This window comes from Jaculus jaculus, chromosome 13 (genome assembly GCF_020740685.1).
Source record: "Jaculus jaculus isolate mJacJac1 chromosome 13, mJacJac1.mat.Y.cur, whole genome shotgun sequence".
In the NCBI taxonomy this organism is placed as follows: Eukaryota; Metazoa; Chordata; class Mammalia; order Rodentia; family Dipodidae; genus Jaculus; species Jaculus jaculus.
The window spans coordinates 36,220,959-36,237,494 of record NC_059114.1 but is presented as its reverse complement, the minus strand read 5'-3'; the positions used below and the strand labels follow the sequence as shown (position 1 = coordinate 36,237,494).

Below are 16,536 nucleotides of genomic sequence, written 5' to 3'. Positions count from 1 at the left end.
GAGGATGTTTAGCACTTTTAAAAGATGGCCATCCAACATAAAAGTCAGTCCTTTTTTTTTTTTTTTTTTTTTTTTTTTGAGGTAGGGTTTCACTCTAGCCCAGGCTGACTTGGAGTTTACTGTATAATTTCAGGGTGGCCTCAAGCTCATGGAGATCCTCCTACATCTGCCTTCAAAGTGCTGGGATTAAAGGCATGCACCACCATACCCAGCTTATAAATCGGTTTTGAAATTAATTTAACTATAATTAATATATCCAAACAATAGAGGACCTGTATTAATCTGCCATGAGCTAATGAAAAAAGGAGACAAGGGTTGAAGAGATTCCTTACTGGTTAAGACCTTTGCCTGCAAAGCCAAAGGACCTCAATTTGATTCCTCGGGACCCATATGAGCCACATGCACAAGGTGACACATGCGTCTGGAGTTTGTTTGCAGTGGCTGGAGACCCTGGCATACCCATTCTCTCTCTGCCTCTTCGACACCCCCCCCATATAAATAAATTAAAATTTAAATTAAATAAAAGAAAAGAAAAGAAAAGAAAAGAAAAGAAAAGAAAAGAAAAGAAAAGAAAAGAAAAAAAGGAGACAAGTCTCATGGAAAAGAGAGGGAATGTACATGCCAGGGCCACTGCCACTGCCACTGCAAACAATTTCCAAATGTACATTTCACCATGTGCATCTGGCTTTCAAAATAAGTACCTTTAACTGGTGAGCCAAAAAGAAATCTTTTTAATCTCTTCCAAATCAATTTTATAGAACTATATTGAATTCCAAACATACCCAAAATTTTATGGCACAATCTATAACTATTTGAACATTAGCCAACTCTAAAATTCTGCCTCTGGTATTTTAGTAAACTTGTTCAATAATGATGTTAATGTAAAGTATTAAAACTGATTGTTGGAGGAATTAAGAAATTACATCATAAATCACAACATAACTTTGTTTAGAATTTTCTTTTACTATTCACCATGAAGTTAATAGTTTTAAAGTGTGTGACAGATATATATGTTTAATGTTTTTTGAAGGTTTTTTTTTTAATTTTTTCTTTATTTATTTGAGAGTGACAGACACAGAGAGAAAGACAGATAGAGGGAGAGAGAGAGAATGGGCATGCCAGGGCTTCCAGCCTCTGCAAACGAGCTCCAGACGCGTGCGCCCCCTTGTGCATCTGGCTAACGTGGGACCTGGGGAACCGAGCCTCGAACCGGGGTCCTTAGGCTTCACAGGCAAGCACTTAACTGCTAAGCCATCTCTCCAGCCCTGTTTAATGTTTTAAATGTGGCTTACTTACCTTATAAAATAAGGAAAAAAAGAGTAAATAATTCCTCTGTGAGTTTTTTTTTTTTTTTTTTGAGGCAGGGTTTTAGATATAATAACATTAGGAGAGAATTAAATATTATTGAATCAATTTTAACCTTATGATTTAGTTAAATGGTTGACAAATAGAGGAACTAGTTAACTTGGTTGGTTACTCTAAATTTAGTCTTTCGTGGCCATTATTATGACCAGATTAACATCAAAGAGTTAAAGTTAAGTTTACTACCTGAATGCCATAACAACCTGCTATCAGCCAGGGTCATAGTTTGTTAGTCTGATATAAGCCTTAGCCTAATAGTTAATATTATATTTCAGGAAGTCTGTAATCTGATTAAGTATTTTGTCTTTAACCTTCCATTTATGCTTCCTCATACCTTCATCTACATACTTTACTTTACAGTCTATGTAACCACTCTGTAATAATCTTTTTCATCAAACATGTTACATCCAATGTTTAAAGTTTACTCTCCAGTTTATCTTCTTTAGTCAGTTTATCTCATAACTACCAAAGAAATCTTTTATTGTCCTTACTATAAGACTTTATTTTATGTTAAATTTTTTTGTTTATTTTTATTTATTTATTTGAGGGCAACAGAGAGAGAGAGAGAGAGAGAGAGAGAGAGAGAGAGAGAGAGGGAGGGATGGGGGGATGGGCATACCAGGGCCTCCAGCCACTGCAAATGAACTCCAGAAGTGTGCGCCCCCTTGTGCATCTGGCTAACATGGGTCCTGGGGAATGGAGCCTTGAACCACAGTCCTTAGACTTCACAGGCAAGAACTTAACTGCTAAGCCATCTCTCCAGCCCACCATAAAACTTTTAATATGACCATTTACGGTTCTTTTTAAGAAGGATAGATAAGATTTGACTTATACTATTTACCCAGAATAAACATATAGATTTTTTTATTGATTGATTTTGGAACTTTGTTTCTTGTATCTTCCCTGAAACACAGTTTTTAAAAAATATGAAAACATGAGCTGGAGGACCCACGTTAGCACAAGGGGGCGCACGCATCTGGAGTTCGTTTGCAGTGGCTGGAGGCCCTGGCACACCCATTCTCTCTCTCTCTCTCTCTCTCTCTCTCTCTCTCTCTCTCTCTCTCTCTGTCTCTTTCTCTCTATGCCTTTCACTCTCAAATAAATACAAGTAAACAAAAAAATTAAATTAGAAGGTTAAAAAAACCCAGTATCAAGTACTTCTAAATTTAAGCATAAAATTGGAGGTTGTTGTTTGTTAGTAGTTTCATAGAAGCATAGAAAGCAACACAAAGTAAAGTAAATGTAACATAGCTACAAATTACTTACAAGAAGTCCCCTTCCCTTCACAGTGACTTGTCACTCACCCATCATCATGCTGGGGCCAGGATCCTGAGATTTCCTGTGATTGCAGCACCCTGGCTATGCTTGCAAGGCAAGGCAGCTAAGTCAGAGCCATTTTTATTTTTCTTCATAAATTTCAAGGAGAGTTTTGGTCTTTACTCAGGGCTACAAGGCAGCTTCCCAATCCTGACATTTTACACTATTTAAAAGTAGCAGAATCTTGCATATTTTTCTCATGATATTAATCACTTTTAGTGTTCTTTCTGGGGAATGTTCAACAGTAAAAATTTGCTATGCCATCTAGAAGAGTGGGAGGGGAAAACATCACCCACAACAAAATGTCACTGCTCAGAACTGAAATCATTCCTCACCCTTAGGGCTGTGAGCCCCATTCCTACTCACATGCACACATTCATCTCAAGTGCACTTTTCATATCAACTCTAGGCAACCATTTCCCCTTCGTACATTCATCCATTCATGTATTCAGAAGTTACGCATTCCTATTTATTTTATTTTATTTTGGTTTTTTGATGTAGGGTCTCACTGTAGCTCAGGCTAACCTGGAATTCACTATGTAGTCTCAGGGTGACCTTGAACTCACAGAAATCCTCCTACCTCTGCCTCCAAAGTGCTAGGATTAAAGGCATGTGCCACCACTCTCAGCTGCATTCCCATTTTAAATTTCTATTCTATTTATAACTCTGGAGACCAAAATCAAAACTTGTTACTAGGCAGGAGGTCAGGAAAGGCTGAAGGAGCTAGAGGAGCTGAAGGAGCTGTTGGGGTGAGGTAGCTAGAAGGACCTGGTGAGAAGAGCAGGTAGAGCAGAGAGAAGGCAATATGCACAGAATGAAAAATAGGGTATTTTGGACCATTTGCCTGGATGTTGGTAGAAGTTTTTTAAATCAGGGATAATTTCAAAATCAAAATTACCATTCTCAAGCCATCTGGACCCATTGTCCAGCTTATTTTGTGGCCAGGCAGAGTTGCAGAGAAAGACAAGATGTTGTCCCAGAGTCATAGAGCCTTTAAGTTCTTTAAGGAGGCAGGGAAAGTACAAAACAAGGGTGAGAGAATAGGAACCAGGGCTTAAGCTGGGTTCATACTGAACACCAATGTGACCCCTTGGCTTGTTAGGGTGAATGGGGCCTGCACCTCTCATGTAGGCAGAGGCTATACATGTTGTAACAATCTGCTTTTTAGCCCATTAGTGGGAAAGCTGGGCCACTGTATTCCCAATGGCTACAGTGGCTGGCAGTGAAAGATGAGACCTCAGGAGAGAGGAGCAGAATGTACTGAGATGGTGCAAGTGAACCAAAAGATGCCCCTCAGAGTACTGTAGACTAGACAGCAATAGACCCAAGGTGTTGAAAGTGCATCACTCTTGAGACCTGGGGTTGGGGCCCAAAAGTGGCTGAGGGAGGGATGTAGCCTGGCATTCCCACACAGCTTCCATGAGGAGGGATTAAACCAAGATCAGGTCAACCCAAAAGAGACATTTACTGAGAAGGAAGAAGGAGACGGAGAAGGGAAGAAGAGTAAGGCCAAATTATGATGGAATTGAAAGCCAGTAACAGGCAGAAATGGTCTGAAGCCTTCAGACTGTCAAATGGCAGCTTGGTGGTTATATCGGGGGAAATATTTCTGACCACCCAAGAGGGCAACCACAAGCCTCCTATCTGAGTCATGGCACCAGATGTAAGTTTTGGGTGTGATCAAGACTACATAGACCACTTTGAAGCAAAGATTAAACTTTAATTTGGGAAAAACACAAGCTGCCAGCACTGAGTCTCAAGAGCAGAGCATAGCCAATCTGAGATTCCAGGTAGTGGGCTTTATAGGGCTCTTCAATTGGGAGAAAGTGAGGAAGGGAAAAGAACTCCTTTGTTCTTTACATTAGCCATTTCAAATAGCTAGGGTGTGAGACCAGAACAGTGACCAGGTGACTTAGGAGATAAGGGGGCAGGAATCATGACCTGGGGCACTGTTAGGTAAGGAAGGGATAATGGCTGGGCAGGTTCTTGAGGAATGTGGGTAACCTACTTCCTTATGTCTCTGACACCCTTCTGCTGTCCTTGGTGACTCCATTATGGGAGCCTGTCTGACCTTACAGAAAGCAAGATAGAACATTGCTTCTCATGAAGATACACAGACCTGCCTCTTTATTTTTGCTTTCTTGGAATTTGTCTAGACACTGTTCTGAACTAACAAAACAACTTATTCTATAGTAGCAAGAACCAATATCCTGACAGCCAACTGGATAGATCCTCTTTAACCTTTAACTTGAACCTCCATTTTGGAAAACATTTGAAGTTGGACAACAGATTATTTTAGCAGGTTTCTAGGTTTGTCTCCTTATGAAACTCAAATAAGTATCTTTCATCTTTGTTTTCAACCAGTTTGAGTACACTGAACATTGAAAACCCAAACCTGAACTAATCAATGAAAACCCAAATCTTTACTTCACTACTACACACCTTAATTAACTTACTGGTCTCTTCACTACCTAGCTCATATTGCCTCTGTTGGGAGAAGAGAGAGTTAGTTCCACAGCACTATTGAAGAAATGTAGCATTTGTTTTGGTAAAACTTTATCCACTTTGAGTATTACTCAAGTATCCAGTACAATTATATATCCTTTGAAGGAAAAGTATTTGAAAAGAATAGGATGTATTCAAATGCATTTATTCAACTATCAATTAGATAGACAGGCATTGTAGTTTTAGGGGATTTCAAAACCTTCCTTGGCTTTCAGCAAGGCCCAGATTTTTGAATAAGGACAGGAACTTGGCGTTTCCTGTAGAAGAAATTGAAGAAAAGATTAAAAATCAGCTTGAACTCTACTGATACAAACAAGTGGTATGGGAGAAAAACAATGGAAAATAATTAGCATGAATTAAAAGGGAGAATTCATTTATCCATCTATTAAGTCATCAAATATTTATCAACTATTAGGACATTCACAAAGGATACAAGAGAAAGTATCTGTTCTTACTATGTTTACAATCTAATAGTGTATCACATCGAAGCTGTGAAATTATTATTTATTTATTTTAGGTTTTTGAACTAGGGTTTCACACTAACCCAAGCTGACCTGGAATTCACTATGTAGTCTCATGTTGGCTCCAAACTCACAGCGCTCCTTTTAACTTCTGCTTCCTGAGTGCTGAGGTTAAAGACATGTGCAACCATGCTCTACAAGGCTTTAAAATTAATCATGAATCTGCTGTTGCTACTTTTGCTCTTAATACTACTGTTGTAGCAATCAGGTTTCCTTGCTATCTGATCCTGGGCCATGGGAGGACTTCCTAATTGTTTAACATGTCATCTTAGCAGACAGGGGTCCACATGTGCCAGGCAATATCACTATCATCTTCACCACAGCAGTCAGTACTAGGCATCATCTCCTCTGGATGAAAACCTCCCTGCTTCCACATGCCACCCTTATGAAGTCAGTTTTCTGGGCTTAAAGCTAAAAATCCTCCAGCCTTATAATTACTCTTCACAAGACACCTTCTAGATTGCTTAGTCATATGTGCATATAAAAATTCTTTTATGTCTCTATTTTAGTACACACATGTTCTGGACTCTCCTTTCTACATTTAAAGAGATTTTAATGTTTTCATATCCCTCAGCATTAACTTGTGACAATGCTGTTTCAGTCATTCCCTGAAGTGCAAACATGCTAACACAGCATACTTGTCTTGTTTTTACAGCTATGCTCGGCATACTGTGGGCCAGTATGCCCATTAACCACATTTACATACGTATAGTCAAAGTTAAACACTAATTCAGTTTGTTGGTCATACTAGCTGCAGTTAAGTGCTAATGGTTAGTGTATTGTGGCTAGGAGCTATGTGATGGCTAGTGGCTGTTTGGTGCTAGGGACTATGTGATACACAGACAGAGAGCATTTACATCAATACAGAAAGTTCTGTTAGACAGCACTGATCTATAGAAAACCATCATCAATACAGCTTCTCTGAGAAAGGACCAAAAAATATAGGAAACTTCATGACTGAACACATCTGTCCTGCTCCTAGTGACCAAAGTAACCATCATATGCACAGCCCGTTTGATGTCTCCAGCTCATTTCCAACTCTGACAGCTAAGGTCACTGGAGGCTGTCATTACTACTCGGGGGATTTGTTTGTGGCCTTATCTTTTTCGATGTGCATGTGTTTGTGCATGAGCGTGTGAATACAGGCACAACTATTCCACACAGCACAGGTGGAGGTCAGAGGTAAACTTTCAGGTATTGGTATCCACTTTCCACCTTGCCTGAGGCAGAGAATCTTGCAGTTCCTTGTTCACTGCTGAGAACATCAAGCTAGCTGAGCTGCAGGCTTCCAGAAGCTGTTGCTGTTCTTGCCTCTCCTTTTTCCATAGGCATGTGAGGATATTACAGAAGCTCAACCCAGCTTCCAGCTTCACACGGGCTCTGGGGTTCTAAACTCAGGTACTCATGCTTGAGCAGCAAACACTTTATCTACTGTGCCAAATTCCTAACCTGTGTTTGCAGCTTTAGTGAGTATTAGAAATACCAATGATACAGTGATCTTAAGAAGTGTGTTGAATTTGAGAAAACCACATTTGTCTCTAGAAATAAGTATCCTTATTTAAAAAAAAACATAGGACAAGATATTGTGTTTTCTGACATCAAAATATTCCCTCAACTTTTTATCTGTTTGTAAGACAAAAAAGAACAAACAAGAAATAGGTATTAAGGCCAAAGGGAAAGTGCATCCGGCCTTTTGCTCCTGTATTTTCCCAGGTTTCACTCTAAATAAGGGGCATTTGGTTCTTGCACTTGGAAATTTCTCAAATCTCATGCTTGTTTCCAATACTTTCTCTTCACCATGAATGGAGATTAGGTTTGACCTTAATGTCAACAACAAAGGTCATGAGAAAATTAACAAGTGGTTTCTATTAACAATATTTTTTAAAGACAGGGCCTTACATTCACTATGTATCCCAGGCTAGCTGTTCTAGAACTCACGGTTTTCTTGAATTAGCCTTCCTTGTGCTGGGATTGCAGGCATGCTCTATCCTGCCTGCCACTTTTTACAAGTCTTTATTGTGGAAATAGATCCACAATGTTTGGGATATTCAATCTCAGGATGTCAAGAGACCTCTTTTTTTCAATACTTTTTAAACTCTGAGACGTTTTTTGAGATCACCAAAGCAGCCCCAGGATAGGTTTGCTTGTAGGTAGTGAATGTGTGCCCAGGAATACTGGAGGTTTTGATATTTGAACTGCGGTCCAAGTATTTAAAGGGAAATCATCTTAGAATAGATACATGTTTTCTGTATCACTTGTGGACTCTTCTGTTTCCATGGATCACAATCCTATCTAACTTTGAATATTCTTTTTTGATGCTATCAAAATGTACCTGTAAATGCCATTCTTTTCATCAACCCTTTCTTGACCACTATCAGAAAGAAGACCTCTCCATCTTTTATTTGTTCCTCTTACTTTATTTTTACTCTATTAGTTGGCACTTCATTTATTAATTCATTGTTACATTATTTGCTTACAATTGTCACAATTTACAAGAATATATCTTGCATGTGCTCATGGCCTACTATTTTCTCAGTCATAGGTACAAGAAAAATAGAGTCTGGCTAGCATAATATTTGCCACATAATAAGTACTAAACTACTTAGTGTAAGGGAAAAATCTGTGCCTCACAAAAGTCACCCATCACCCAGTGGCAATCTCTGAATGCTGCAATACTGAATTGGCAGGCAAGATGTATCCAGTGGTACAATGGTGGTGTGGCTGTTGCTGGAATAAACCACTTTTTGACTAGAGTTGAAACCCTCTCTACAAAATGGCGCTTATGCCTGCCATTATAAGCCAGGTCAGAAACCCATGGCTGGAGAGGCATAAATCATAGGGTGTGAGCCTACTACTCTTGTTATGATAAACAGATGTTTAGTCAAACTGACTTCTTTCTATGCTTATACCACCCAGATTACTGATCCTCACTCTCAGCATTGGTCAGCAAAGCTGTTTTTTTTTTTTTTTCTTCAATGAATAGAAGTTAATGTAGAGACTCATAATTTTCAAAGTGCTCAAAATAAGTAACCGTTGGATACCCTTCCCTATATAAGACATTTCTATCATCTCAAGGGCTTGAAGGCACTGTAGAAGAAGAGGCAGAAGCAATGTAAGAGCTGTAGGGTGGGCAGCCATGCTGTGGAAGTCTGCGGATTACACATGACATGGTCATGGCACTCATAAACTCACAGCAGCTATGGAAGCCTGTTTGAAACCTGTACAAGATAAGATCAGTCAACAATATGTCATGGATGGAAGAGGCTCTATCAGGTCTCATTCCTCCCTGAGCAGCTAATGAGTCCTCAGGATTGGATAGACATTCTCTGTGGTGGTATGTCCACTGGTAAGTGGACAGGGTAGGGAGATGAAAAGATTCGGGAGGAATGGGATGGCAAAAGAGAGAGTAATGGCATTGTCTAGATTCACTTTACACACCATGGGCTCTTCCAAACACTAAACTTCAGTGAGGCTAGCTGACATAATTAATAAAAATATTACAGGATGCATTTTGTTCACCCCAATTTATGTTTTGCCATTTGGAGGCATTAGAAAACCTATTATTTCTACCACCAAGAAATATTGTTCCAATTTAACAATATTCTGTGTTCACAGGCTCTTAAAAATTGAGGCTATATACTCTCTTGCTAAGAAAATGTACTATTTTATCATACAAGTGATTTTATTTTTATTTTTTGAGGCACAGTCTCACTGTTGCTCAGGCTGATATTGAACTCATGATAAATCCCCATCAGCCTCCTGAGTATTGGGCTTAAAGACATGAGCTTACACTCCTGCTTACAAGTGAATTTTACATTATATTATCGTGCCAAATGCATGAGAAAGTGAAAAGATTTATGTGGTTGATTTGATTGAGGATTTAGGCATAAATAAACCTTTTAAGTAAACTTAAATTATATATTTAAAAATTAAAGTTTGGGCCTGCAGAGATGACTTAGTGGTTAAAATTCTTGCCTGCAAAGCCTAAGGACCCAGGTTCAATTCCTCAGAACCCTTGTAATCCAGATGCACAATGTGGTACATATATTTGGAGTATTTGCAGTTTCTAGAGGACTTGGTATACCCATTCTCGCCCTCCCTCCCTCTCTCTGTCTCTTCTCTTAATATACTCTCAAATAAATTAATAGATAAAATATTTTTAAAAAATAAAATTTGTACTCACCTATTTTCAAAACATAGCATACATTCATTGGCATAAGTCTGTCCATCAGTCCCACATACAGGGTCATAATTCTTGGGGCATCCAGCAACTTTATTGTTGCAATTAGCCTGCACATGAAAATTAATTGAACCAAATCATTTTGCACCATCCTCCACTTGTGGTGGTTTGAATATAAAAATCTCTCTATAACCTCATGTGCTGGCAATTAAGCCCCACACTTAACTTCCAGCTAGGGGAGCCTTTGGAATTGGAGACTAGCTAGAGGAGATTTGTCCCTGGGGGTGGGCTTGAAGTGTGTTAACCCAATCCCGCTTGTAGCACTCAGCGCATTCTCTCTACTACCACCATGGAGATGAAAAGATATGTTGCATGGCTGCCTGATTCTGCCATGTTTTCCATACCATGATGAATTTCTTCTCTAAACAGAAAATAAACCCTTTCCTTCCGTATATTGCTTTCAGTTGAGTGTTTTGTTACAGTATCAAGAAGGTAACTGCTACACCTCTGAGTTTATAGCAAGATTTTAAGCTTTTTCTGTAATTGGGAGAATAACTATTGTAAGAGAGGGAAAACATCTAACTTAGAATCATAAATTTTGATTTTAAGTTCCAGGGCTGATGTTTCCAAGTCGTGTGATGCTGGTGAGACTATTGGCTCCTCTGAATCTCAGTCACTTCATCTGCCAAATGGAAACATTATCTTTATCTCACTGGTACCATAGTGCCATTGTGAGGGTTATATGAATGCCGTCATGTTCAAATTCACAATTGCTGTAAGTGCTGGTCCCCTCGGGTAAGCTGCTCCTGGGGCAAGTTTCTTCTTACACATATAGTGCATTCAGCATCTTAAGGCACTGGATGTCTTTCTGGCATTAGGTTGTGAGTTCTGTTTGTTCTATTTTAGTAAGAGCTAATCATTAATAACTGACTCATGTTGGCCAGACACTAGCCTAAGTACATTTTATGTAATATTCTACTTCAAAAGCTAATAACAAACATTTGGAAATTCACCTCTTAGCAACACTTTGGAGATTAAAGGAAACTTATATTAAAATGGCCCTACCAGACATCAACAATAGAGTGTGTTTTCTGTGTGTGTGTGTGTGTGTGTGTGTGTGTGTGTGTGTGTGTGTATGTGTGTGCTTTACAACAAGCTAGAGACAAGTGCATAGAACTTAACCAGGTATTAGTGAACTTTTCTTTCAACATAGTTACTGAGGGGATATGGATGTGCCATTATTATTTGCATTTAATAGTTAAACCTACTTAGCATTCAGATAAACCTCTCATACTGACTTTAGGCTAACTTGAATGGTGACTGTTAGAATGCACTTGTTTTTCTTTCTTTCCTTTTTTGAGACAGGGTCTCACTATATAGACCATCCTCAAAATTTCTTTGTAGTCTATGCTGGCCTTGAACTCAATATCTTCCTCTTCAGCTTCTGAGTGCTAGGGTTATAGGTATATAGCAGTGTGCCCAGCTATCAGCTACACTTTTGTTGGGTCAAATAGTTTTGACTGAGAAACTGTAAAATCCTCTTTACCTGTTTTCCTGCAGAGGCTGTAGTGTCACCTAGGAGACATAAATCAGACACTTATGTTGGATCTCAAATGAAAAGCCAGATCTATTCTGACTTAGCAGAGAATACAGTTTGCATTGTGAATTCTCTGCTGCCACACCCTTTCCCACCTCTTCTTAAACCTACTCTCTTTTAATGATAGCTGAATGATCCCCATTTACTCCTTGCCTAACAATAGCCTGAAAAAAAACATGTAAAATTTAATAGCCACCAAAGTATTTCAATCTAACATTTTAGGAAAGTTGATCCCAGGAGAAATTGCAGGGAAAGAAGTGACATGAATGCTGCTCTTACTTATAACCTGACAACCAGCTCCAGGGTGATGGTGACAGACATGGTGATTGATCAAAACCTATCATAAAAGAAATTCAGAGGCTACAGAGAACTCAACAGTAAATCAGACTTCCAACAGGTCTTCAATGGCTCAGTAAACATTGAAGAAGAGAGGATGGAAAGATTGTAAGAGTCATAGAATAGGTAGGAAGATCCTGAAATATGGTCCCAGTTACTGTGCTATCCCATGGGGTCTGATTGAGGACTTCATGCCCCATAGTGTTCATAAACCCACTGAGGAGGACCCCCAAGGTAATAGGAGCTGGAACAAGGGGATAAAAGAGTATAGCCTGTTATATATAAAATAAAATAAATAAAATAGAAATTATGTACTTACAATTAAAAAACAGACACCACAGATATCCTCTGAATACCCACTAACCTTCCTACAAAGGTCACTTGAGTTTTCAACTCACAATAAATGAATTATAAGCATCTACACCTCAGTATGTGGGTAGAGATATGGAGCTTTCCTATAACAGCTATGAAAGAGTTATCACCAGCAATAGCAAAGCCTTCTGGTGCAATTACATCCAAGTTCACTTTTACAAGGATAGTTAAAAATGGCATGTTTTTGCTAACTATCAGTTCCTAGAGAGCCTTTCCCCAGCTTTGCATTACATTGACTGGCTATAGTTGCAACTTATTTTCCTTTAATTTATATAGATCAAAAAGCTCTCTTCATTCTTCAGAAGGTAGCAGTTCTGCTGACATCAAAACGGATGGTATTGGTGGCTGTGGATGGGTTCACTAAGGGAATGGAAACTCAAAAGAGATCAGTTGAGATTGAATTTTACAATCAATTATTTCTGAAGACATGGACAAAGTCTCTGGAAATCTTCAGAGCTTCATGCTGTGACTGGGGGCCACTGATTTTCAGAACTTAATGAGTCTAAAAATTGATGAGCAGGACTCACTACAGGCATGTATTTGTATTAATTAATATGCACAAGGCAGGGAAAAGAGCCTCGGCTCCCATAAACGTTTTTCTGAAACAAGCAAATTCTTTCATTTTTCAGCAAAGCACTTGGCTTTCAGTAACATTTCTAGCTAACTCGAGGAGAAGCTGAACATGTCAATTATTTCCTATGACAGGAAACTGATCTCATTGCCATGGCTCCAGAGTTCCCTCACAACAGTGCCATGCCAAGTTCAAGGATTTATGTATTTATTTAAACAGAATGACTTCTTTCTATTTATTGTAGAGATCAAAATTACATTTTAATCACTCAAAATATGACTTCTATGCAAAATAACCATCAGTTAACTATTCTATACAATTTCAAGAGAATTGAAATTTCAAAAAATTGTCCTTATGGACTTGCAGGTTAGAAAAGCATTTAAGATTAAGGATTTTCTTTGTGGGCTGGAGAGATGGCTTAGTGCTTAAGTGCTTGCCTGTGAAGCCCATGGACCCCGGTTAGAGGCTTGATTTAGCCAGGTGCACAAGGGGTGTAATTCGTTTGCAGTGGCTAGAGGCCCTGGTGCACCCATTCCCCCCGACTCCTCCACTCTCTCTCTCTCTCTGCCTGTCATTCTCAAATAAATAACAAAAAATTTTTTTTAAAAAATGTATTTGCTACCTGACTTTGGTCAGTGTTGTCTCTAGAGAAAACCCTTTGTATCTCTGAGCACCTCTTGTTAGAATTGTTCTCTCACTTTATGTTAGAACTTCTTCCTTCTGGAATTCTCACCCAATAACCTTATTTCACCACGTGGCACTAATGAGCTAAGAGTAGATTATGTCAAATTTCTAGGAAGTAAGGAATTCACCAAAGCAGATTTGAAGAGAATGCAAAAACACTTACCAGAATAACTGAGCAGGACCAAGGCAATGAGGAGAAAGATGCCAGTCACCTTCATGGCTGAAGTTCTATGGCCAGAAGTTAGGTGAAATCTGTTTGCTTTTCAGAAAACAGGAACTGGTGGAGCATCATATAGAGATAGCAACACAGGCTCCACCTACAGGGTTGTGTAATAAATATCCTGGTTTACTGATCAACTCTATGACTCAGCTATCCTCCAGGTTGGGAAAGGTCACCTGAATAAGAAAAGGGCAAGAGAAAGAGAATATTCTGTCTGACAAATAGTTCTAGCAGTGAATAGTTACCTTGATCTGTAATGTTCTTTGTGTTTGGGAAAGACCCTATCAGTCCTGAGTCCGGATTTCTCATGTGTAATGTGAAATCAAATGCCCTAGCTACTCTATAGTTCTGAATAGATGAACAGCTGAAACACTACCTCCATTCCTTTTTCCTTTTCTTCCACTCTTCCTTTCATATTTTTTTTCTCAGTTCTGTCTCCCTGTCTGTCTTTTCTATCCATTCACAAAGCCCTGACTGGCTTATGGAGGGAGAGGTTGAGAGAGGGAAGACGCAGTTACTTTTAGCCTGTGTCCTGGAGCTAAGTGTGCTTGCTAGAGTAACTGCATGGCCTGCTTTAGCATTGGCTTAATTTAAATGGAAATTTATCTAATGATAGTCATAATGAGCACATCATTTGCCATGGTAAAGCTTACATGGACTGATTGGCTTTTCAAGATGATGTGGGACACTTTCAAATTGTGCAATCCTTGTGCTTTTGTGTGAGCTTCACAGTGGCACTCTTTACATCATTCTGTGGAAAGTGGGATTATTGAATCCAGAAAAATAGGACACTCTAGTCGTGACTACAGAATAATAGTCTGTCTTCTGGCATCATACTGTAATAGTTATAAGAAATATATTATCTTACAAGCAGGGTAGAAATCTCACACTTTCCAAGTCTTGGTATCTGTTAAGTACTATACTTATCTTTTGGGATAAAGCAATGAGTAAAAATGACATTCATGCTCATGGAGTTCCCATGCACTGTAATTGGAGTCATACAACAAAATGTAAAGTGTTATAAAATATATTAGACTACACTAATTTAGATTTTTTTTGTTATAACATATATGGTATGAACATATTTAGCATGTAAACAATACATCTTGGTACCATCTTTTCCCTTCTTCCTTCCTCACTGGGGATGCAGGTCAACCCCATAGGGATTAGGGATCATGCATTATGGGGGGAGGCTATGGTAAATATTATGGAGAAAATCATGGTAGACATAAGGGAGTACTTGGGACATATTATGGCAAAGTGGTCAGAGGAGTCATACGTGAATAGAAGGCACTGAAAGAAAGTGAAAGATTGGGCTATAGGCAAAGCTGACAGTTTCCACCTCAGGATCTGAGGCAGGAGCTAGCTGACATGTCTGAGAAAATTGGAGCCTGAAAGTCTGGCTGAAGAGGAAGTGATAGAGAGAGAACAGGTGATAAGGTAAAGGAAATACCAATGCCCTCTATCAGAAAGGAACATGAATATCAGAGTAAAAATAAAGGTTTTCACCAATGGGCAAAACTTTGGGAGTATTCATTTTTATGTCTTCACTTGGGCATCATATAGGCACCCCAAATATAAAGGGTCCTATGCTACTGTGTGATTACTCACTCACTACCAGCCAATCTCTTCCTCTTTCATATATCTCTTTCATGGTTTCTTTTTGTTCCGATTGCTCCAGAAAATCCAAATACTCACCTTGACACTTCCCTTTCCCTTACCATGCACCATCATCTACACCTGATTTTGTACCAAGTTCTGTTTCTCAATCTATGTCCCAAATTATGGGCCATTCTTATTATCTTCCACTACTGTATTTTATTTTTAATTAATTAATTTTTTATTGACAACTTCTATACTTATAGGCAATAAACCATGATAATTCCCTCCTCTCCCCCACTTTCCCATTCACAACTCCTCTCCATTATTTCCCCTCCCTCTCTCCATTAGTTTCTCTTTTATTGTGATGTCATTTTCTTTCTCTCCTAGGATAAGGGTCATGTGAAAGTATTGCTAGGCACTGTGAGGTCATAGACATTGAGGCCAATTTATACCTGGACAGTTGCATTGTAAGCTGTGGAAACCTTCCTTTGGTTCTATGTGGATACACACAGATTGGGTCTAGGTTCATAAGCACCTTGGAGGGATTCTGGCTGATTTCCTCCTTTCTGATAGATCTTAGTCTCTCCTGATTCTCCACTGTGGCTGATATGAACCTATACACCTTCACTTTTTGGATGAAGAGTGTATTTTGCTGTGGTTTTGCTTAAATCCCTTCCTAGGCTGGATTGGTGTGATTACTATGCAACCATCTTCACTATTGCATTTTACATGACATAATCATTTTTGCACCATTTCCTTCTGATGTCATCCTGGGAACTTGTTTCTTCTGTGACCTCTGCATATAGATGTCAGATAACCTGCATGGATTGCATATAATATCTCATATCTCTGCAGTTTCTAATTCTTCAGACAGCTTGGAAAGCATTTAGGTCATTTTCAACTTCTCTTTGTCCCTTGCTGCTCTCATCCTTAATCTGCCAAATTAGTTGGTCATTTCTCTGCTCTTCCCATGTCTTTAATTTTAATATTTCAGATTAAAGGCATATTCTTACTAAAGGTTTTTGTTTCAGTTACTATTCTTAACTTCTGTCTTCATTTAGATTGGACCTTTTTTTTTTTTTTTTTTTTGGTTTTCCAAGGTAGGTAGGGTCTCACTCTACTCCATGCTGACATGGAATTCACTATGTAGTCTCAGGGTGGCCTCAAACTCTTGGCAATTGTCCCACCTCTGCTTCCCAGGTGCTGGCATTAAAAGCGCACACCAGCATGCCAAGCTAGATTATACCTTCTTATTCTATGATTTCATGG

General features: G+C 38.9%; 1 protein-coding gene across 1 annotated transcript; it reads right to left on the bottom strand.

The window, feature by feature from the left end:
- Window positions 1-5,313: 5,313 nt before the first annotated feature.
- Window positions 5,314-13,739, bottom strand: Spink1 (serine peptidase inhibitor Kazal type 1). The gene is made up of 4 exons (XM_004664742.2): window positions 13,609-13,739; window positions 11,432-11,460; window positions 9,889-9,995; window positions 5,314-5,441 (listed from the first exon to the last, which is right to left on the bottom strand). Exons 1-4 carry the CDS (start codon window positions 13,661-13,663, stop codon window positions 5,396-5,398), a joined length of 237 nt encoding a protein of 78 aa, XP_004664799.1. The 5' UTR covers window positions 13,664-13,739; the 3' UTR covers window positions 5,314-5,395.
- Window positions 13,740-16,536: the final 2,797 nt, after the last annotated feature.

Bases quoted from the DNA above. Each gene is read 5' to 3' on its own strand.
- Spink1 (XM_004664742.2), bottom strand. From the start codon at position 13,663: ATGAAGGTGACTGGCATCTTTCTCCTCATTGCCTTGGTCCTGCTCAGT. The intron at 9,996-11,431 runs GTAAAGAGGATT...TTTCATGTGCAG, and splicing joins CAGCCTCTGCAGGAAAACAG to GCTAATTGCAACAATAAAGT. The intron at 5,442-9,888 runs GTGAGTACAAAT...TTTCTTCTACAG, and splicing joins ATGCTATGTTTTGAAAATAG to GAAACGCCAAGTTCCTGTCC.